The 22,933-nt window shown below is 38.5% G+C and overlaps 3 protein-coding genes across 3 annotated transcripts; all 3 read left to right on the forward strand.

Moving 5' to 3' along the window:
* Window positions 1–2,040: 2,040 nt before the first annotated feature.
* On the forward strand, window positions 2,041–8,801 carry psmb10 (proteasome 20S subunit beta 10). The gene is made up of 8 exons (XM_067611915.1): window positions 2,041–2,235; window positions 3,501–3,594; window positions 3,784–3,881; window positions 6,425–6,565; window positions 6,993–7,108; window positions 7,288–7,346; window positions 8,184–8,335; window positions 8,527–8,801. The coding sequence occupies exons 1-8, from the start codon at window positions 2,171–2,173 to the stop codon at window positions 8,636–8,638; spliced, it is 837 nt and encodes a 278-aa protein (XP_067468016.1). The 5' UTR covers window positions 2,041–2,170; the 3' UTR covers window positions 8,639–8,801.
* A 572-nt stretch (window positions 8,802–9,373) lies between these two features.
* cenpa (histone H3-like centromeric protein A) lies at window positions 9,374–13,637 on the forward strand. The gene is made up of 5 exons (XM_067611972.1): window positions 9,374–9,495; window positions 10,808–10,976; window positions 11,640–11,761; window positions 12,327–12,401; window positions 12,947–13,637. Exons 2-5 carry the CDS (start codon window positions 10,865–10,867, stop codon window positions 13,073–13,075), a joined length of 438 nt encoding a protein of 145 aa, XP_067468073.1. The 5' UTR covers window positions 9,374–9,495; window positions 10,808–10,864; the 3' UTR covers window positions 13,076–13,637.
* A 96-nt stretch (window positions 13,638–13,733) lies between these two features.
* Window positions 13,734–21,605, forward strand: LOC137198243 (LIM/homeobox protein Awh-like). Its single transcript, XM_067611953.1, has 7 exons — window positions 13,734–14,340; window positions 15,088–15,220; window positions 17,059–17,261; window positions 18,236–18,344; window positions 18,468–18,603; window positions 19,383–19,615; window positions 20,721–21,605. The coding sequence occupies exons 2-7, from the start codon at window positions 15,095–15,097 to the stop codon at window positions 21,117–21,119; spliced, it is 1,206 nt and encodes a 401-aa protein (XP_067468054.1). The 5' UTR covers window positions 13,734–14,340; window positions 15,088–15,094; the 3' UTR covers window positions 21,120–21,605.
* Window positions 21,606–22,933: the final 1,328 nt, after the last annotated feature.

Consider the following 22,933-nt stretch of genomic DNA (forward strand, 5'->3'; position numbering starts at 1 on the left):
GTTGAAATATTGGATTATTTGAACATTTATTGAAATGAAAGCATGTGAGAAGTTTAGAGGGAATAATCACTATTTGGTGGAGCTGTTAACAACTCATAGACATGTGAAATGTGACCCCGACTACACACTGCTTTTTGTAAGACGTCAAAAGCCAAAAAGCTTTGGAAACCACTGGTTTCATCTTTAACAATGTGTTGTATTTTAAAAGCTTGTTATATTATCCATTGTGTTAAATCTTTATCTGAAAAGTAACTAAAGCTGTCAAATAAATGTAGTGGAGTAGAAAGTACAATATTTCCCTCTGAAATGTAGTGGAGTGGAAGTATAAAGTAGCATCAGATGGAAATACTTAAAGTATAAGTAGCCTACCTCAAAATGTACTTAAGTTCAGTGCTTGAGTAAATATACTTAGTTACTTTCCAGCACCAATGTGAATGTATATTGATTTAAAATCTTTTTCTTTTTTTCTTTTTTCTTTTTTTTTTTTTTTTACTATTTCTTTATGCTGCTCCCTTACTCCTGTCTTTCTATGTGTGTTTTGTTCCTGGCTTTAAGTTGTTTGTTATTCTGTAATATGTGTTTTGTTTAATAAAGAAAAGCAAAAAAAAAAAAAAAAAAAATCTTCCCTTAACGTGAATTCTGTGTAAAACATTTGCAACCTACTTCATGTAATACCTGATTTTAACAGTGGAGGGCCCTCCTATCTCACTTTCAAATGGAGGTCAGCACAGCACACAACACATTCACTGTTCTGAGACAGTACTGTATTGTCATGTCGTATCATTATTAATCAACCTGAAATATTCACAGAGCAGAGGCGGGAGATGAATGTTTGACAAATAATTAATTTGTCAATTGTGTGTAATTTCCTATAACACTAAGAAAAACAATAAAACACTGGTGAAAAAAGAAAGGTGAAAATGAAAGTTTTCACACTTTTCACTGACAGTAAATGTGATCATTGTCAGAACACGTCTGAACCACAAATCTATGTTTTAATTAATACCTCATCAGTCATTAATAAATAGGTGATTAATCCATGATTAAACTGTCAGAGAACAGACAGTGTATTCTTTAGCTTTTTCACTATTCACTGGAAGTGGTGTCCAGGGACCCCCAGGGGTCCTTGAGGGGGGGCATAATTCATTTTCACCATAATTCCACCCATGAGTAACACAATGACAGAATGTGCGACTGTTCTGGTCATGGGTTTCATACACTTTCTGTAATAAAACATTTAAAAGAAGAAATCTTATCAGGTGGGGGTACGTGGTCTAAGTTTACGGTCCTTGACATGAAAAAGTTTGAGAATCACAGCACTATATTGAATAAATATGGCTCACATTAAACACAGAACACCCTCTATTTAAGTCTATGTCTATGTCTAGTCAAGACATCACTGGCAACAAGAAACTTTACTAAATCTGAATTATTATCAGCTCAACTGCATATGCTGAAGTTACAGTACTGTAATATGTAACATATGAAGTTACCGTTGAGCTTCAACCCTTATTTTCATTTACTCATTAACTCATAGTTCATTTATTTTGCAATATGTCATCTGAGCCGACATTTTAGGCGTCCAGGAAATAGGATCCATCTTGACTCTTTGTCAAATTTTAATACACTGCAAGAAATATCAGGAAATATATTTCAGCAGGTCATTTCAGCAACTCTTAAGTCTTTAAATATGTTTTTCTCAAAGGGAGTGATAAAATTAGTCTGTGTAGCCGGGCAAAATGATTTTCATACATAATTTTTTCTATAAATTCTCTCAAATTTGGGTTTTTTTTTCTTGCAGGTGAAGATTTCTGCTTTGTTTCAAAACTAAGAATCTTGCTTGTGATATATTACAATTATAATACAATGATAATATTGAATTATATGGAACTAAATTGAGGGAAAAGTGTGATTTATCTCTTTTGATAACACCTTCAGTCTGTCTGATGAAACATTGTTCTTTCAAACACCACATGAGACCATATGACTTATGAATGCGGATCATTTTTTACAGTGTAGTGCATGAAGGCTTGGCTTGTGCAATAGAAATGAAAGTAAAAGTAAAAACCCATGAAAAGCGCTGACACACTGGCTGTCAGCAGGGTTTTATTTTAAACTTCAGCTCAGTTTTTTCCTGTCAGAATCATCTCTTCTGCCTTCACCTTTAAAGATGCTCCACAGTTTGAAGCCCTGTGAGCTCCAGGCTGGAGGTTTCTGCTTTGAAAACAGCCGCAGGTAAAGGAACACTGCATCCATTTTTACTGCTGGTACTGAAGCTAAAATGGAGGTCAGGAGGAAATGCGTGTTTATAAAAAAAACTGCTCATGTAGCCTGTGATCTGAAGCTGAAGTGTGTCTGTAGTCCATTCTGAGTTTATAAAACCTTTTCATCATTACTCATGACCTCTTGTAGTATCCTCAGTGTCCCTACAGCATTCTTGAGATTGATTTGAAGGATTTGAAGTGAGTCTAGGGCTGTAAAGTGAGAAGCTGTGAGAGTGAGGTTTACAGTGTATAACCTAAAATCACATGTTTGTCTCAGAGGGCTTTACAATCTGTAAAAGATACAACCCACTCTGCCCTTACACCCCCGATTCACATAACAATAAAATGAAACATTGCCAGAAAAATCAACAGAGGAGGGATTCATCATCCAGGACGGACAGACATGCAGGTTTCATTGGTTCAGAGTAGAAAGAAGAATCAGTGTAGAGACACAGAATCACAATATTTAACCAAGAAATACAGAGCAGCAGAGCTGCCAGATAACAAAAATACAAGATTAGTAAGATATCATACTTTTAATTCCATTGCTTATCCACAAAAACATTTTTCCATAAAATCATATAACAAGACAATAGACTAAAATGCATTCATGTTGAAAAAAGGTACAAAGGTAAAAGTACAAATATTGCCATATTTAGCTTGAATTATAGACTGAGTTACTTAGATCTAAAAATATTACTCATGTGAAGCAATAATTCAGATTTAGTTGTGTAATCTGACTCCTCCTGTGCACTCACTGTTGATTTCATTGTGGTATTGTGTCACTGTAAGTTTACGTTTCTATATATTAATTATTGGGCAGTATACAGATATCAGTGCATGTCCTTAATGCTAAATATATAGCCACATTTCAATCAGGAGGGATCAATTGGAATTGTATTATTATCTTTATTGAATTTAGGAACATAGAAATACTGTGGCGATTAGACTCAATCGATGTAAACCAGTGGTTCCCAACCTGCGGGTCAGGCAAACATGAGTGGTCATGAGATGGTTACAGGACAGGTTCACAATTTTCTAAATGTGTCTTAAAACAACAGACAGGTGTCCATATGAACAGTGAAAGAGGTTTTTCCTTGCTGTAATCATTCCTCCTGTTCATACTGGCTATTAAAAGATCCCCTTCAAATGCACTTTCAATGTAAGTGATGGAGGAGACAGGAGAGTTGGAGTGAATTGATATATAAACATGTTTCTGTCTCCTGCTTGTTCCAGAAACACAGTTTTGGAGTCCAGTTTGTCAGAGCTCGGCTTCAAAGCTCCCAACGCCAGAAAGACCGGGACAACCATCGCTGGTGTCGTTTACAAGGTGTCTACATGGTTTTCAGTCTGAATCCTTACTAACAGGAACACACTGATATTTTGAGAAATTGTAATATACTCAGATTTAGATCAGTTTAATTTCTCTGCACCCAGTGCTCTTATTTTCTAGAGAGTTTCCTGGAAGTTGTTCAGGAAGTGAACCAGGTGTTCGTTTTTTCTGTCCCCTGTCCACCAGGATGGAGTGATCCTGGGAGCAGACACCAGGGCGACAGACGACATGGTGGTGGCCGACAAAAACTGCATGAAGATTCACTACATCGCTCCTAAGATCTAGTGAGTAGAAGTAAAGTTTGATCTTCAGTTCCCCATGTGGGATGGGACAAACCCCGGCTGTATCCTTGCTTGTATTTCTGATGGTAGAAATATGAAATATGATGTGATGTTAAACGAGAAAATGCTCTCAGAAATAAAAGTTGGAGATGTTTTGAGCAAAGTAAAACTCACGTTCATTTTCTCATAAATGTGAAACTCTCCTGGTTGAATCATCAGTACAAAAGATGAAGAACTGTTTTAGAAAATGCCTGGCTCACTAATAAAAAGTCAAATGTACAAGACTGTGGACATAAAAAGTGAAGGAGAGGAGTCAATTTCGACTCACAAGATGCATTTTAGTAGGAAACTGACAGGTTTGTGAGTGTGAAGTACCTGGAGGAGGACCCAAATGCAGACATCACGGCAGGATAGGTAAAAGAAAGATATTTTATTAAATCAATATCCAAAACCAGGCTTACAGCCAGCAACAGGAAGGCAGTCCAAACCAGTAAACAGAGGAGACTGTCCTCCGAAGAAAAACAGCACAATACATTGTAATGTCAGTCACCCAAAAATGTCATATAGTTAGGTTTGAGTGACAGATGCCATCCAGCAGCCATAATAATTATGACCCAGACCAGTGGTGCAGTTCAGATGATGTATATATATGTGGACAGATTTCCTCATTCAGACCAAACCATGATCTGAACAACAGTCAAGTGTCCATATGAACAGTGAAAAAGGTTTTCCTCACAGTTATCATTCCTCCTGTTCATACTGTGTAGGAATTTGCGCACTCAATTATCTTCATGATTTTATGAGGGAATTATGAGTTATTATTGTGCACAACTCCAACATGAAATCATTTGTCCAGTGACATAACTCATATTAGAGTAGGTATAATAATAGGGAAATAGTCCTCCTTGTTGGCCACACAAGATGAGGTCAATTAGAATTATGATTGTTATTAATCTTAATTATGATTTTGCAAAGGTATAGGTCGTTTAAGGTTAAGTGACTGAGATGCAAGCACAAGAAAACACCAACAAGTTCATTTTAGTTACATACACATTAATTACTAATACTACAGCTACAAGTACTAAACACTACAACATTTTACAGACAAGACACAAGAGGGAAAGGGAAACTGGTAAACAAGGCTATGGCTGGTGAATGATTGACATGCATGATGCACTTATCTATTGTGTAGTTGTTATGAGAGACCTGATAAACAGATGAGATGGGTGTTACCTGAGAAGCAGTGAGTCAAATCAACGGTACAACAGCTTAGTTCTGGTTTCCAGTTTAAATTACAAATCATGAAAGCACCAGGGTTTAAGCAAGCTGATGAAGATTTTGTAGGACTAATTGCTTGCTCTCTGGGGAGGCTTCTTGTGGACAATGGAGTCCAATGTGCTTGGGTTAGAAGCTGGAGTCTAGTTCTTGTAATGATGAGTAAGTCGGCCAGTTGGTTGAAAAATTCCCATTGGAAGAGAGCTCCTGGTTTATGCTCTCCTAAGCTCGACCCTCAACTCATGACTCTACATGCTGAGGTTTCACCTCCTGTTGTTCTGAATCACATCTTCAAACTAACAAAATGCAAGCTTTCAACTGGCATGGTATTAAACATGATAGTGTTATCAAGGATGATGGAATTATGTTTGTATTATGGTAATTATGCCTTGTGCTGGTTTGCCCAGTGATCAGTTCTTGGGGTGGGGGGGGGTCGTTTATCCAAATGGCACTATCAGTTCACACTGGGGTGTGAATTGGTCTTCCCATCTTGCTGGTTCTTGTAGCTTGAAGGATCACAGGTGGTTTAGGTCAGTGATCTGGTTTGGTGACCATGCAGGAGATGGGGGTTCCTTATCTGATCCTTTCTGTTTGCAGGAGGTTGTTTAGATGGTCTGGTTAGTGGGGAGTTTGTGTTATATATCATTGGCCAGCATTCCTGGGGTGTTGTTGAAAGAGCTGGTCTCTTGCTTGAGGCTTGTGCTGTCTACCTTTGAAACATGCAGGGACTTTATCTTACAACTGGCTATTAAAATATCCCCTTCAAATGTGCTTTCAATGTAAGTGATGGGGGCCAAAATCCACAGTGTGTCCACACAGTCATTTTGTGCAAAAATGCATGTAAAAGTTTATTTTAAGTTCATATGAGGCTTCAGCAGTCTGAGTTAGTCATATCAAGTTGATATCTGCCACATTTACAGTCTTTTCAGCATTAAATTCCCTTTTTGTGTCGTCAGACAGTGTTTCCTTTTTGAGCTGTGGTGGAAGTATAGTAACAAAAAGATATATATAAACTTTTAAATACATTTTTGTATAGAAGGAGGACTGTGGATTTTGTCCCTCATCACTTACATTGTAAGTGCATTATGAAGGGATCCTCTAATGGTCAGTATGAACGGGAGGAATGATTACAGCAAGAAAAGCCTGTACTAGCACAGGCAAATGATGTAAACTAAGTAAATATCACTTGGGACACAAAGTAAGATCATAATAAACAATATGAGAAACATCCAATGTTACATTTGTTAAACTGTGTCATGTGTGTGTTGTAGCTGCTGTGGCGCCGGCGTTGCCGCAGACGCAGAGGTCACCACACAGATAATGGCGTCCAACGTGGAGCTGCACACACTCAACACCGGGCGACCTCCTCTCGTTGCCATGGTAACCCGACAGCTGAAACAGATGCTGTTCAGGTGAGGAGATTAAACGAAGAGATAGATGTGTGCAGGACAACAGGTTCAATAAAGGGAAGTAACACTGGTTTCCCACAAAAATACATCCAAAAATGTCTCAATAATTGTTAAATAATTATTTGTGTCTTAGAATTAAAATTTATTCAAGTTGTGCCCAGTTAGATTTTTTTATCCAATTTTAATCATTGTCTATCTTGTTCAACAAGACATTTTTGGATTGATAATGATTTGATCTTGATCATGTATTGAGTCCCGCCATGAACTGTACATATAATGACGTCAGCACGATGTGATTAATTCAGTGTCCATAAATGCCCGGCTCTTTGTCATGTTGGCCATTTGCCTGATGACAGAGATTAACAGGACAGAAAAGTCACATCACTAGTAGTCTGTTGCATGTTGTCGTGATGTCTGTCTGGTTTTTCAGGTACCAGGGTCACGTCGGGTCATCTCTGATCGTTGGAGGAGTCGATGTGAATGGAGCTCACCTGTACAGTGTTTACCCACACGGCTCCTACGACAAGCTGCCCTTCCTCACTATGGGTATGCGTTAATGTGTATTCATGTAGTGTCTCTACTTGTGTATATATATATATATATATATATATATATATATATATGTGGTGAGGAGGCTGTGCAGGTGTCTGGGTGGTGAGATTCTGAGAAAAACCTGCTCATTTAAACCTGACTGAACTAAAAGTAATATTTGATTGTGGTTTCAGGTTCTGGTGCTGCAGCTGCTGTCTCTGTATTTGAGGACAGATTCAAACCAAACATGGAGGTGAGACTGACATTCAGTAGTGGTTTGTCTGTTATTCTAACTGTATATCACCCAGTGCAAATGGTACAATCAGGTTAATGGGCAAAATATCTATTTTGTCTGCAATAATCTGACTCGTCTTCAGTCTGCTTTTGATGCTTTCCAGTTATCCCTTTTTAATTCTTTTAAATGCACAAAAGAGCAAGTACACAGTATTTTCCTCCTCCATGAGTGACTCTGACTATCCTGCCATTAAAACTTTAAATTTTACCCACATTACTCTTGTGGGTAAAATCAAATAGTCATACAAATACTGAGGAATTTAGCTTTGTTATTCAACATTTATATTCAACATTTGATTTAAAAAAAAGAACCAAGTTTCTTATCTAGAGTTAAAGGCTGATTGTCTTTTTCAAACTGTAAAACTGTATATGACTAATATGACTAACTCAGACTGCTGAAGCCTCATATAAGCTTCAGATCAACCGCACACAAAATGACACACTGTGTGGACACACTGTGGACTTTAACCCCCATCACTTATATTGAAAGCACATTTGAAGGATATTTTAATAGCCAGTATGAACAGGAGAAATAACAGTGAGGAAAACCTCTTTCACTGTTCAAATGGACACCTGACTGTTGCTTTAAAACACTCTTGAAAAACTGTGAACCTGTCATTTAAGTTTGAAATTAAATTAGCACAAAACAGTGAAGCACTCCTCCAAAAAGGCCACTAGAGGCTTGACTGCACCTCTAGTGATGTTATGTTCAATATTCTGTCCTGTCCTTGATAACTCTTCTACAGTAAATTACTTCCTTTCCTTTATTTTCCTCCTCTTCCTCTCTCCCTCACAGCTGGAGGAGGCGAAACAGCTCGTACGAGACGCCATCACCGCTGGGATTTTCTGTGACCTGGGTTCAGGCAGCAACGTGGACCTGTGTGTCATCACCCAGGCCGGGGTGGAGTTCCTGCGAGGCTACGACAAACCCGCGACCAAGGGCAAAAAGTGAGCCACAAATGATATATTATAGATATATTTTCATGAACTGAATATATTTGTGTGAATAGAATTTTTCTTACATTTCATAGACAAAAGGATTTGGTAATTAATTGAGAACCCCCCCCCCCCCCCCAGTACAGTGCACTTTAGGATGATGAACAACTCTAATTAATACACTTTTTGCCTTTGTCTTGCAGGGAGGGACAGTACAGGTATAAGCGCGGCACCACAGCCGTCCTCACCAAAACCATCACCCCGATCTCTCTGGATGTGGTCGACGAGTCTGTTCAGACCATGGACACTGAATAAAATACTCCATATGTAGTCGTACGTCAGTGTACTGGTGAAACAAAAACATGTGGTCAAAGGGTTTAGAACTGGTTGTTTAGTATCTATAAAGCATCACTGTTAAGGAAGTAGTTTTCCATGACATCATAGTTTTATGCAATAAAACCTTTTTTTTGTTAAATGATCAGTGTCTGCAAGTTATTTGTTGACCCCACCTGAAGGGCCAGGAGCCTGCTCTTTTACTTCCAGCTTGTTTTTCTTTATTTCTTCTCTCTAAAACTTTTTCTAAATCTTCCAAGTTCCCCAGTGATTGGGGCCAAAATCCACAGTGTGTCCACACAGTTATTTTGTGATTCTTGAAGCTATTATTTAATTGAAATACAATTATTAATTGTGATATATTATTATTATTAGTAGTAGTAGTAGTAGTAGTAGTATCATTATCATCATTATTATTATTATTATCTTTAAAGTATAATTTTAAAATTTTATTCTATGTAAACTCTGCTTGTGAAATCTATGTAAAATCTGCTTGACTGGCTTTTTAAACAGATTTCCAATCAGCTTTCTTCTGTTTCCATTCAGTCTCAAGGTGCGTTTCAGTCTTCAAGCCGGACGAGCTCGATTTATGAAGTAGTCTCACTGAAACGTACAATGTGTACGCTGAGGCTCAGTTCCCGCCCATGTGGCGATTTCAGATAAACCTCATCAAGCGCTCCCCAAAAGCTTGTCCCGCCCACTTAGTCCATGCTGATTGGTTGATCCGGCGAAGAGGCGTCGTTTGAATTTCAGTTGGATGCTGTTGTTGTCGGCTCAGCGTCAGTCGGACTTTTAAAGTTGTGTTTCCAGTGTTTCAGGAATAATATTCAGCTCCACAGGTGCGTTTAAAGCTCTTTCATTGCGTTGATAAAGTTTTACAACTGTATGACTTCTGTTGCAAACATAAAATAGCACCTAAAACACACGTTAACGTTAAACCGACTGAGGAGCTAACGTGCTAGCAAACACATAGCCGTTATTTTTTAAAAATATGCAGCAACACGATGTTTTAGCTTTAAAATAACTTACTCATGTTGTGTTTAATGTTAGGAATATACGTTAATGTTCCAGTTGTGGGTTAAAATCCTCCATATCTTCCTCCTAACGTTACTCTAACATTGATTTAAATGTTTGAATGGGTTTGAATTGAATTTAGCTTTAGTCAAAGGACATGTTATTTGTGTAAACAGATCACGTGTTTTATATTTGTAATTAGTTTTGATCACTGTTGATATGTGTTTTGGGGTCTTTTTAGTCTTTGGTCTCCAGGGTTATTGATTTTGGCGGTGATTTATACATTTTGTTTTGGTCAATGAGGGTCTGAGGATTTGATTGTGAAAGTTCTTTAAGTTGCTTCACTATTTTTGCACTTTTTCTGTTATTTGGGAATGTGAATGCAGCCCTCTGGTCCTGGCTTGTATGAATATTTGGTGTCTTGTAGACTCATGCAGGCTGTGAACGGTCGTATTCATGACAGGAGCTTTAAAGGACGGGCCATAATCATTCCTTCCGTTCATACTGAGCATTAGAAGATCCCTTCATAATGCACTTACAATGGAAGTGATGGGGGACAAAATCCATCCTTTAATTCCAGTGTTTATAATAAAAACAGTAAACTACACGGTGTAGCAGTGTGGTTTGCATCTAACAAATGTTTTCATTAAGGTCTTTGTCCTGATTAACTAACCTAAATTGTGGCTTCATAAAATAAAGTAGTGCAAAATTAGGGCTGCAACCAATGATTACTTTCATTATTGATTAATCTGTCAATTAATGTCTTGATTAATTGATGAATTGTTTGGACTATCGATTAATCAACCAAATGTTGCAGCTTAGCTCGATTAATAACGCCACTGAGCAGGACCCTAAAGCTCCAGGGTCCCTGTTGTAAGGCAGGACATGACCTTTGACCTCCCTGTGGAAGATGAAGTTATCTGCCTCTCATGAGGGGCCACTTCCTTAGACTACAACTAAATCTAGAGGAGAGAATGAAGATGTCACCTGTGGCTTTATTGTTAACAATACATACAAAAGAGTCAAATTAAAGGAATAAAATCTCAAATATAAAAGTCAGTATACACGTTTTCTAAGGTGATGACTTCCTGGTTTGTTTTTTTAACTAATGAGCACATGATGTCCTTCCTCTTGCAGGCAGATCTCGGCTGCAGTCTTTTTCTTCTTGTGTTCCTGACCTGTGTGTTGGAGGCGATGCGGCATGATGATTCAGCCAGCCGGAGGAAGGGCAAAACCCCTAAACGTCGCCCCCCGCAGCCGGCCCCGAGTTCAAAGACCCGGTCCCCGAGGCGGAGCGGAGTTTCAAGTGAGAGTGATGGAAGCAGCGGGGCTGACATCCTGCACTCATGATTATGTTCCAGTCACAGAAATAAGCCACTGCTTTTGTCAAATCTAAATATGAGTAAAACTCTGAAAACCAGGAAAGGTCACCTAACAACAAAAGCCCTTTTCAGACACGGAATGTGTTACATCTCTGGCTTCATGAGAAGAACGTCCTCAGCGACTTCAAATTGTCCCTTTCACAGCGTTTCATAGTTTAATAAACTGATTTTGTTTTCTGTGTGCATCAGAGATAAAGATTGGATAAAAAAAAAAAAAGCATTACAGTGATCTTAGAGTACGGAACAAAGCCCATGTAATGTCTCTACATGTTTGACTGCTGCTGTGGGCTTTATGTTCATCTGACAGCGTTCAGTTCAGTCTTGTGTTCAGAGTGTTTCAGAAATATTTCAGGTCCGATCTCAGACGATCGCCATTGTGACTTACGTAAAGTGACCTCTGCGCTTTTTCAGACATGAGACGAACATGTTAAATTACTGTCAGATTAACGTGAAGGGAACAAGATAATGTTTGAATTTTTATTTAAAAAATGACTTAAATGATAAATCGATTATCAAATATGCTGCTGACTGATTTCCTGGCGAACAGCTAATCCTTGCATCTCCTAACCACTCTATCTTTTTTGCAGAGAGGCCTGCTGGGACTCCCAAGAAGAGAAGGTTTCGTCCAGGAACTAAAGCCTTAATGGAGATCCGTAAATACCAGAAGAGCACCGACCTCCTGCTCAGGAAGGGACCTTTCTCCCGCCTGGTGAGTCAAACCGCAAGAAACCCCTGAGGTAAACATTCACAGATGGGGCAGGATTCATAAAATCCAGAGATCAATCTTTGCATTCGCGCCTTAACTCAGTAAACATGTACATGTGAGCTAAATGTTGTTTGTCTGCAGTGGTTACTTGTTGTAAATGGTTGAGTTAGGGCTGCAGGATGTGTAAAATGTCTTCGTTGTGGAAATGGAGTTATTGCAACGTGCACAAAAAGGCATTTTAGGTTAAAAAGTAACGTCTTTCTGCGTTTGCCCAAGAAAAAAATCCAGTTTTATAACCAGGAAATGTGTTGACACTTCAGCCTGTAATGTTCAAGGATTCATTTACATGATTAAAATATAAAAATTATAAAGACTAAAGCTCAAGTTAAGAGAAAACTGAAATTTCAGAGGATTTCATGGTTGTGTGGAAAGAACTACAGACTGAATAAATATAGTAATCTTTAGATATATAATTTGTGAATTGCAACAGAAGTTTACATGTTTTCTTGCTCCTGTGTGACTGAGGTCCCGTTTGATTTAAAAACTTTTCTTCCTCCTCTCGGTTCAGGTTCGCGAGGTGTGTCAGAATTTTTCCAGGGAAGCTCTCAGGTGGCAGGTGTATGCTCTTCTGGCCCTGCAGGAGGTAAGCAGCGTCCTCGAGCAGCACAAACACCACAGATTCAGAGGGGAGGCTCAGGTAGAGTTTACTCGAGACAAGTATTTCACTGGAGGATAAAGTATGAACGGAGTTGCCTGGGTGCGATACTTTGGGTTTTAAAAAAACGCCAGACACTGAAAACCTGGACTTCTTGAAGAGTCAAATCTAAAAATATACATCTGATTGTGGAGTTTATTCACTGCACTTCAGCTGCCTTGATGCCTGAAAACTGTAGTTTGACTTGAGCAGAATGTGCAGAGTGATTGGCTGATCGGAAGCAGTAAAACTCACTGAACATAAAACTATGAGATCGGTGAGTAATTAAGTTGTTGTGTTGACAAGTTATTTTTGTTTAAATCAGTCAATCAGCGACTAAGATCCATCTCTACGTACGTCGGTATTGTATTAAGACAGACTGAGAAAAAAAACGAACTTGTCCTTTTTAAATTGTTACAAAAACATTGCTTTGAATTTCGTCGTTAAATCTGTGGTGATCTGACTTCACCTGCGTCCCTCCCTCTTCCTCCCAGGCGGCCGAGGCGTTTCTCGTCATGTTGTTCTCCGACGCCAACCTGTGCGCCATCCACGCCAAGCGGGTCACCCTGTTCCCCCGCGACGTCCAGCTGGCCAGAAGGATCCGAGGAGCGGAGAACCTATAAAAACCACAGACAAGGACAAGAAGGACTTTTTTTTTTTTTTTTTTTTTTTTACAACTTTAGTCTGTCATGATGCTTCGATACTGTGGGACTCTACATCCGTGTTTGGCTGCAGACATCAAACTGGAACTTCAAGATGATGAAATTCATCGTTTCATATCTAAATTAAAGCGAGATGAATCTGAAAAAAATGTACATTTTGCCAAGCATGGACTTAAATTATGTAGGAACTTGAATATGTAAAACGTTTAACGCTTTTCTGCTTCAACATCTTTCAGAAAACTTTAGGTTTCATGTTTTTGGTATAGTTCATAAAAAAGGACACAAGTTCAAGTTCAGCTCCTTTTTAACAATAATCGTCCTTGTCAAGCGGCTGTATTTTTAAACATTGTTGAAGTATTTTTATTGTACAGAATAGACTAAATATATCTGCTGTTAATGATCACTGCTCTGTGTTTTATTGATTTTTTTTTTTTTATATATTATTGATGTGTGCATTGTGTCCATTTTAATGAGTTTCAAGTACATTTATTTTGTGAATAAACAGTAAGATTTTTTTCTATTATGTACCTGATGTCTTATTTTGGATGCAAGCAAACATTTAATGTCATTATGTCTCCTTGTATGATGTTACTGGTTGTGTTTTTTCAGTTAAACAGGAAAAAAAACTCACATAAAAGAAGCAGGTTTGGTCCAAACGCAGCTGAGGGATTGAGGGAAATCTCCAGGTCTATCTGTCTTTTCATCCTCGAGCTCTGATCCCAGATGTCCTTTTAAACACCCTTTGTGTTTTTTAATTGGTCCCAGGGGTGAGCCCCCCCCCCCGCCCATCTGCTCACCTGCCGGCCAATAAGATCACTTCTTACCTGCGCCCTGAGCTAGCTGGGCCTCTTGTTTACAGGTGTGTGCCGGGACGTCACCTGGGACAACGCGAGGCGGGAGGGACGGGTGCTGATCCCGCTGTCGGTTCATCTGCAGTGGAAGCTGATCTCAGGTCAGGAAACCAATCCCAAAACCACAAGACGGGCGGCTGCAGAGAGAAACACCTGGAGGAGAGAGAGAGCGCTCAGGTGGTTGACAGCCGGGAGGAAAATATCCAAAGTGCACGACAGAAAACACAAAACAACAAAGCAAAGAGAGGAGTTTGTTTTTCCCACATAGTGTTTTTGGTCAGAAGAGAAGCTCAGGACTCTCTGAAGCTGCTGAAGTCGTCTTCTTAAAGGTTCATACAGAGGAAAACACCAACCAGGAGCTTCTAAACTAGACCGGTAAGATCTCATTCATCTCCTCCCTCCTCTTCTGTCTACCTGGATAAAACGGTGAAAGCTATGATATAATTTTCTTTACGACTGACATCTTCTGGGTATCTGCAGGTCTTTAAAAAGCACTTAATTCAGTTCCCTCAAAAAAGTCCTGACAACATATTAAAAGCTTAAAATTCATTAACAACATTTCCTCCGGCTGTTGACTAACAGATGTTCTACATCTATAAACTACAAGTGATACTGGTGAGACAGTGGATTGTGCTGCAGGAAGCTGTTTCATCCTTTTTTTTTTTTGTGGAGTTCAGTCCTGCAGCAAACACTCACTGCTGTACAGTAGCTAAGAAGCTAATCAACAATAGCAAAAAACTTATTACGCCACCTATCTATCTGGTCCAGCTCATGTTTATTGTATAATTATAATAAAAGAACATTTTTACCAGCTGGCTTTTGAGAGTTTTTATATATTTATATATTTTAAAAGTCAAAAAAGCTTTCACACACTGAAAGATGTCTCTTTTATTTTTATGTATATTTTAAAAAAATTGTTAGATAAGGTTTTGTAACAGAAAGCAACAACCGTTATGTCAGATCACTTTATGTAATTCTTCCTCCCGGTGTCACAGTTTGGCTCTGTGTGTTTGTGTCCGACATTGGTTTATTAATAGAGACATTAAATGAGTCTGTTTTTAGTTCTCTACTGAAGGCTGTGATTACCAAGTGGACAGATAATTGTCTCCTCTACCTTCTCAGGACAATCATGATGTCTCCAGATGACCGAGCCCTCGAGGACCTGTTGTACTGCAGCGACCTTGGTGACGAGGCGGAGGCAGGGGAGCTGGGCGGCGCCCCGGCAAGGACGGAGGAGAGTGCTGCCATAGATAATGTGAGCATCAAGGCAACATCGTTATTAAAGGATAGATTCACAATTTTTTAAAAGTGTGTCTTAAAACAACAGTCAGGTGCCGATATGAACAGTGAAAGAGGTTTTCCTGGCTGTAAACATTCCTCCTGTTCATACTGGCTGTTAAAAGATCCCCTTCAAATTTTGTCCTCCATCACTTACATTGTAAGTGCATTATGAAGGGATCCTCTAATGGTCAGTATGAACAGGAGGGGTGATTATGGTCTGTCCTTTAAAGCTCCTGTCATGAATACGACCGTTCACAGCCTGCATGAGTCTACAAGACACCAAATATTCATACAAGCCAGGACCAGAGGGCTGCATTTACATTTCCAAACTACAGAAAAAGTGCAAAAATAGAGAAGCAACTTAAACAACTTTCACAGTCAAATCATCAGACCATCATTGACTAAAACACAATGTATAAATCATTTAATAAATCACTGTCAAAAGCATTTACTATGTAACACTGGAGAAATCAGAGTAAATAACTCAACAGTCACTGTTTTACAGTGGTGGAAGAAGTATTGAAACATTTTACTAGTAAAGTAAAAATAGAAATACTATAGTATGAAGTAAAATTCTTATATTCAAAATCCTACTAAAAGTGAAAAATAGGAGTACAAAAGTAAAATTTGTATCAAATTATTGTCTTAAAGGTCATTTAATTTGCCTTTTTCGGCACTGATCAAGATAAAAATATGTCACAGTAAAAATAAATCTCAATAAAGTGATCAAACTTAAGTACAAATATAAAATACATCATCTGTTTTACTTGTAAAAACGCGATATGAAAACTAACTAGTACATATAGCTGTGAAATAAATGTAGTGCGGTAAAAATTACAATATTTCCCCCATGAAATGTATCATAAATTGGAAAAACTCAAATCAAGTACAAGTACCTCAGAATTGCACTTAAGCACTGTACTTAACTTTAAGCATTTTGTCAGGCTAATAAATGGAAAAGTAATTCTCTTAAATCATATTTTGTACAGTACAAAAGAAAATGGGATTTACTTTCCGCTTCACACAAATCACATTTTTTATTTACTAACCATGAATCTATCAAAAGAAAATTAATCTGCGACTATTTTGATGGTCATTTAAGTCATTCATCAAGCAAAAATACCAAACATTTGATGGTTGCAGCTTCTCAGATGAGAGAATTTGTTGCTTTTGCTTTTAATTTGAGATATATTGAATATATTTGTTTTTTTTAAATTGCAAAGCAACAATTTGATTTGATGATGTCACCGAAGGCTGCAAGTAACGATTATTTGCAGCCCACAACTTTACTGTTTTGGTTCACTCTCAGCGTTCTCATAGCGTCGTTTTCAGAGAAAAAGCTCTTAAAAAGCCACTGTAAACTACCCGCTCAGCACCAAACGGCAACATAGTGGTTAGCTGTAGACTAGCTGGTGAACATAGTGGAGCATTTAGCAGCTACAGAGCCAGGTATTTCCCTCAGGAGTTGGTGGAGAACAAAAACAGAGCTAAAAGAGAGTGAATGTTGGACTTACATTCACCAGGTGGACAGAAACACGACTCCAAATGAATGATAATGTTGCTCCGTAACTGCTGGATGTAGAAATAAGCAACTGTTTGCTAACAAGTTCAACATATCGACTGAAAAGATGATGATGTGTCAGTGTTGTGTTCACAAAAAAAACCCAAACTTGAGGAAATTGTGATGGTCATTTTCACAACTTAAACATTTAGATTCTTAGTTTAAATTTCGGTAAAATCCTCCCCTCCTGTCTGGTTGTCACCAGTAACTTTCATTTTTATCAATGAATTGAAATCTCTCTCGGACTCCAGACTCCAGCAGCTGTTTCTATCCAAGAGCCAATGACGTGTGCCGGCTGTGGCGAGCAGGTGTGCGACCGCTTCTTCCTATTGGCTGCAGGCAGCGTGTGGCACGGCGTTTGCCTCCGCTGCAGCCAATGTCATTGTGAGCTGCAGACACACCCCTCGCTCTACTGGAGAGATGGAAACATCTACTGCCAGCAGGACTACTGCAGGTCAGAAAAAATATTCAGTACGTTAAATAAACTGTATTATATAACCTGGGTTTGGAATAATTTACAAGAGAAACTTCAACTAGAAACGCTGCCTTCATATGAGACATGCAAGCATCATATTTAATATGAATAGTCTCTCTCATGTCTTTTGGGTCCTGTTTTATTTTCCTGTGTGTGACAGCTGAAAATTAATGATGTTATGTTCTTATGGAGCCCCAGTTTGTTTCTCTCATGTCGTAGCGTTACATTTGAGTCACAGAGCTATGGAAGCACATTTCCACCAGTAAAAGAAAAACAACAGAGGAAAACTTCAGTCAAGATAAAAAAAAAATTAAAAAATTGTAAGCTTGTATGGTATGCCAAAAAATTTGACCTACCAAGTCAAAATTGTGAGATAAAAATTGAACATAATGAGATAAAAAGACAAAATTATGAGGTAGTAAGTCAGAATTTTGTGATTAAAATTCAAAATTAGGAGATAAAAGGACAAAATTTTGGGATTTAAAAAGTCAAAATCTTGAATTAGGTCAAAATTATAAGATGTTAAATCAAAATCATGAGACAAAATGAGAAGTTTACAATCTTATGACATACCATGAGCATTTTTTATAATAACTTTTCTTCTTGGTTTTTTTTTGGCATAAATGAGCTTCCATAGAAAGCTAAAATACCCATTAATTACTTGGAGATTATTAATTGTCCTCTGTGGTTTGATAACTACGACCACATTTAATGTTTATTTAAAGTTTTTACTTTTACTCCACAAATGGAGAATGAATCAGTCCACCTTTGACAGTTTGGAGTTTTTCAGAATAATAAAAACAAAATATTTCAGGATGTTAATTCTTTCCAGGTTTGGATAAAATTTGTGTTTTCTGAGGTTTGGGTCCTCAGCAGCAGCAGCCGCAGCATCTCCCGACCTCTGGACGACCACTCTGCTCAGTATTTATTCTTTTTTTTCTCTTCATGGTCAGGATGTTCGGAGGTGGTCAGTGCGCCCGCTGCTTCCAGCCAATCCCAGCGTCTGCTTTGGTCATGAGGTCCGGTGAGCTGACCTTCCATCTTCACTGCTTCTCCTGCGAGGTTAGCTCACAGTTTACAGACATTTACAGAAACCTTTCTAATTCATTCATTCATTCATCTTACTATTAATACAAAAAAAGGGAAAATAAATGCAGATGTTTTTAGGATGATGATGTTTTGCAGGAGTGTGACGTCAAATTAATGCCAGGGAACCTGTACTGCATGCAGGGCCAGAACCTCTACTGTCAGGCACATTATCACAGCGATGGGAGCGTCCCGCTATCCCATAACCCGCCGCCTGAACCAAATCTGAAAGAAGGTGAGTGTTTGGAAATAATATGTAATTTCATCTCTGTTGTACACACAACACCACAAACCTGCACCCACATGTTGTGTGTTGTATGTTTTTTAATGCTGAAGCACTTTGAGATTCACTGCAAATGAAAAGAGCAGTAAAAATTAAATGTATTAATAATATTTTTATTATATTTAAACTATTTGTCCAGCTGAAATTATTCTGAAAGGTTTGATCATTAGTCTTCAAATTTCAGTTTGCTGCAAGCAGGTGATAAAAATTCTAAATCATTAGATAAAAAGACTAAATTATGTGATTTAAAATCAAATTTTTGAGATAAAAATTCAAAATCTTGATTTAGGTCAAAATTATGAGATTAAAATTCTAAATTGTGGATTAAAAATTCAAAATTATAAGATGGTTAATCAAAATTAAAAGATAAAAAGATGAAATTATAAGATAAAAATTCTAAATTATGAATTAAAAAGACAAAAGTTTGAGATTAAAAAGTCAAAATTTTTACTTAGGCCAAAATTATGAATTAAAAAGTCAAAATTATGAGATAAAAAGTGTCAGTTTGCTGCCAGCAGGTGCAAATAGTAAAGTACAGATTTAATATTTGTAAAACATGATTCTTTGTTTCTGTGAAGCTGTAACATTAAACTATGTAGAGGATCGTAACCGTGGTAACTGCGTCTGTGACATCACTGAGACTGAATACTAAGAACATTTGGTACACGACACTCCAGGCCTTCAGCTATCAAACAAAACCCTGCGACTCTGCCTGTACATGTGTGAAACAGCTCAAAACCAGATCTCAGGTGACGGGGAGGAGTCTGTCAGCAGTCCCGAGCCACGATTGGATGACAAGGTGACAGGTGGGCGGACCCGCAGGCGGACCAAGCGAATCAGGACGTGTTTCCGCACTGAGCAGCTCAGAGCGCTGGAGTCATATTTCGCCCAGAAGCACAACCCTGACGGAAAAGACTGGACCTGCCTCACCCACAAGACGGGCCTGCCCAAGAGAGTCCTGCAGGTAAGAAACTTATAAAACCAGTGACATCACAAAATCATCCTCCAATCCAGACCAAGTATGAGGTCATACAGTTTTACAGAGTTGAATTAAGTTGTGAGTTTCAGCTTCAAGTCCAAAGAGCAGCTGCACCTGAAACCACAATCTTGAGTCTAGTTTACAGAAAATGTAGAGATGAGTGGCATATTATGGATTTTTAAGTCCACCTCCTTTCATAATATATCCTGACCAATACAGGATTTTGAATACCAATATTAATACTTGAGAGTTTAAAAAAATAACATAAATAAACTTTTAAAAAAAAACAACTGCGACCAGGAAATTAAGTGTTTTTTTACAGTTGAGACATAAGATGTAATTTTAAGGTTTTTAACAACATATTACATATATTTTGTGGGGAAAACAAAAAAACCCCCTGCATCATTATGACACGGTATCTGAGTTAAAGGACGGGTTCACAGTTTTTTTTAAGTTTTTTTTAAGCCTAAATGAACATTGAAACCTGTTTTTCTTGCTGTAATCATTCCTCCTGTTCATACTGACGATTAGAAGATCCCTTCATAATGATGGGGGACAAAATCCACAGTCCTCCTTCTGTGCAAAAATGTATTTAAAAGTTTATCTGAAGCTAATATGAAGTTTCAGCGTCCAAATGAGTCAAATCAAGTAGATATCTTTCAGTCTTTTTAGTGCCAAAGTTCCTCTTTTTGTTACTATACTTCCACCTGCAGCTCAACAGGGAAACACAAAGAGGGAATTTGATGCTAAAAAGACTGTAAATGTGTCAGATATCCACTTGATGTGACTAACTCAGACTGCTGAAGCCTCATATAAGCTTCACATCAACTTTTAAATGACTGTGTGGACACACTGTGGATTTTGTCCTCCATCACTTCCATTGAAAGCACATTTGAAGGATCTTTTAACGGCCAGTATGAACAGGAGGAATGATTACAGCGAGGAAAACCTCTTTCACTGTTCATATGGACACCTGACTGCTGGTTTGAAAAAGATTTGAAAAATTGTGAACCCATCTTTCAGATTAAATCTACATTTACAGACGTTTTGTGCCTCGTATGTTTCACCTGTTTCACATATTCTATCTCAGGTGTGGTTTCAGAACGCTCGGGCTAAGTTGAGACGCTCCCTCTCCACCGACGACTCTCAGGTTCACTCCCCCTCCACTCCCCTGAGAGGCGTCACCGCGGCGACCGGCTCCCCGCCTCCGGCCCGCTCCCCTGCCGACCAATCGCAGCCCTTCCCCACCAGCACCATCGACGAGCTGCAGCTCTCCCTGCTCACCGCCCCGCTCAGCCCGACCCTCAGCCCGGCCGTCAGCCAGTCACACCAGCCGCAAAACCCCGCCTTCTTCCTGGACTACGACTCCCAGAGTGCACCTGGCTGTACCTCCTCTCTGGAGGCATACGGGGACTTTGGGGAGGCCAGAGGTGGAGCAGAGAGCGAAGCTGATCCTGAAGCTGATCCTTTTAGACCACATTACTGCTAGACAAGGCTACTTCTAAAAACAGTAAATACCCAGCTTTAAACTAAAAGAAAACATTAAAGCTTCTCAAATTTTAAGGATTTCTTGCTTTTTTCATTTTATATTATTGTAAATTATTCTCATTTGGGTTTTTTGAGTGACAGATGATGTCACTTTGAGCTCTGGGATTTCATAGGCACTTGTCATCATGTTTTAATCTGCTAAATAATTAATCTATTAAGGAAAAACTACTGAGGAAAATAACAGATTCATGAGTTTGAAGACTTAGCCAATGCCAAAACACTGTAAACTGTCTGACGGTCAGCTTTTCACTCTATACAAACACCTATAAACACATTTTATATCCACAACAAACCAGCACATATTGTGTCATTTGGGTTTTAATTAGTTGAGGTGAACGGGAGACACTGAATTTTCACTTACCTCCACCTGTATGAGCTGTTTTTATGTTATTACCTGAGTGGTGAATAAACCATCAGCTGGTTCCTACATCTCCTCTCTTCAAGCTTCTTATTTGTGCATCACAGCCAGCAACATGTTTACATTCTCCAGAGAAAATATGATTAATGCAATTACATGATTATTCTACATAAATACAGTTTAAATCCAGGTAGTCAGTAATTATAAACTGTATCTCTCTTAGAAGCAAGGAGTCAGTCTATAAACAGAAAGTTTGCTGTTCGTCCTCATGTTTTCTTCCGAATAAGTTTGTCTCACCTTGAAGTTTAGTTTCTGACCTGTCTGATTGTCTCACTGCTCATGTTTCTTGATCCATCAGACTTCTTTTCAGCTATTAATTTGGTGACTACATACCCAATAAATTCAAGAAGTACATTTAAAATTTTTTACATAAAATCTATCCAGTGAATTCTATAATCTCCAAATATGTGGATGTAGATTACTTGTGCTGGTGAAACATCACTTTCTCATACAAACAATAAAAAAGCAACAGGTTCTTAGAATAAATATATTCGATGAAACCCTCTGAGGTCAAATGAATTACCCTTTTCTCATGTCTTTCCTTTTTTTTTAAAATCTTTTAAATCTTTGTGGCTTTTTTCTGAGTTTTGCTCGTCAGATTCAACAAACTCTCACAAACTTGTAGTAAATCTGGTTTCAGCCTGATGAACGTCGCCTGAGATTTCATCATCAGCATCATCGACGCCCCTAAAATGTCAATGCAAGGCCACCTGTTCGGCTCCGTTTGTGGGCGAGTTTCATTCACAAAAATGTTCCCAAAGAATCAAAAGAAGAATTTGAAGTTGCTGCTGTCAGAAACCAGCGGACACATTTATCAGCGTCAGTAGTCGTATTAGAGGAGCTGAAACTATTAGAAAACATGAATCCGTCAGAGCAGCAGCTGCACTGTGATAGAAATAAAGAGGGAAACACTTTGACATGAAGTTAAATGCTAAACATTGCATTTCACTACACATATCACATGTGTGTGACAAAAAAAACCTTTGAATCTGAGTCTTAAAATAGCCTGAAACTAGAAGTCGTTATAAAATCAACACCTAGACGAAGACGCATCTGTTGTCATATAATTGGTTTCGGAGTGACTGACTGGTTTGTCAATGAGAAGATTCCTCAAAGACCAGACCGTCTGAATGACATTCTTCCAGGTATGTCTGTGTTTACCCAGCGAGACGACCTTCATGACAACCGCCGTGACAAAAGAAGCCTCAAAACCGCTCTCATCTGTCTCTCTTTCTCTCCTCACAAACATCTTAATGAATTGGCTTCTTCCTCTTTGTGGATGGCCTCGTCAATCAAGCAGCGATAATTAACACACTCGGGGTCTTGACGCTGAAGTG

The sequence above is a fragment of the Thunnus thynnus genome, chromosome 15 (genome assembly GCF_963924715.1).
Source record: "Thunnus thynnus chromosome 15, fThuThy2.1, whole genome shotgun sequence".
Taxonomy (NCBI): domain Eukaryota; kingdom Metazoa; phylum Chordata; class Actinopteri; order Scombriformes; family Scombridae; genus Thunnus; species Thunnus thynnus.

What these genes read in the sequence shown, in the direction of transcription:
- psmb10 (XM_067611915.1), top strand. Translation starts at nt 2,171, where the DNA reads ATGCTCCACAGTTTGAAGCCCTGTGAGCTCCAGGCTGGAGGTTTCTGC. An exon ending in TGCTTTGAAAACAGCCGCAG is followed by an intron (nt 2,236 to 3,500) that starts GTAAAGGAACAC and finishes TGCTTGTTCCAG; the next exon opens with AAACACAGTTTTGGAGTCCA. An exon ending in GATTCAAACCAAACATGGAG is followed by an intron (nt 7,347 to 8,183) that starts GTGAGACTGACA and finishes TCTCCCTCACAG; the next exon opens with CTGGAGGAGGCGAAACAGCT.
- LOC137198243 (XM_067611953.1), top strand. Translation starts at nt 15,095, where the DNA reads ATGATGTCTCCAGATGACCGAGCCCTCGAGGACCTGTTGTACTGCAGC. An exon ending in TGAACCAAATCTGAAAGAAG is followed by an intron (nt 18,604 to 19,382) that starts GTGAGTGTTTGG and finishes TGTGTGAAACAG; the next exon opens with CTCAAAACCAGATCTCAGGT. An exon ending in TGCCCAAGAGAGTCCTGCAG is followed by an intron (nt 19,616 to 20,720) that starts GTAAGAAACTTA and finishes ATTCTATCTCAG; the next exon opens with GTGTGGTTTCAGAACGCTCG.
- cenpa (XM_067611972.1), top strand. Translation starts at nt 10,865, where the DNA reads ATGCGGCATGATGATTCAGCCAGCCGGAGGAAGGGCAAAACCCCTAAA. An exon ending in GAGGCGGAGCGGAGTTTCAA is followed by an intron (nt 10,977 to 11,639) that starts GTGAGAGTGATG and finishes TCTTTTTTGCAG; the next exon opens with AGAGGCCTGCTGGGACTCCC. An exon ending in AGGGACCTTTCTCCCGCCTG is followed by an intron (nt 11,762 to 12,326) that starts GTGAGTCAAACC and finishes CTCTCGGTTCAG; the next exon opens with GTTCGCGAGGTGTGTCAGAA.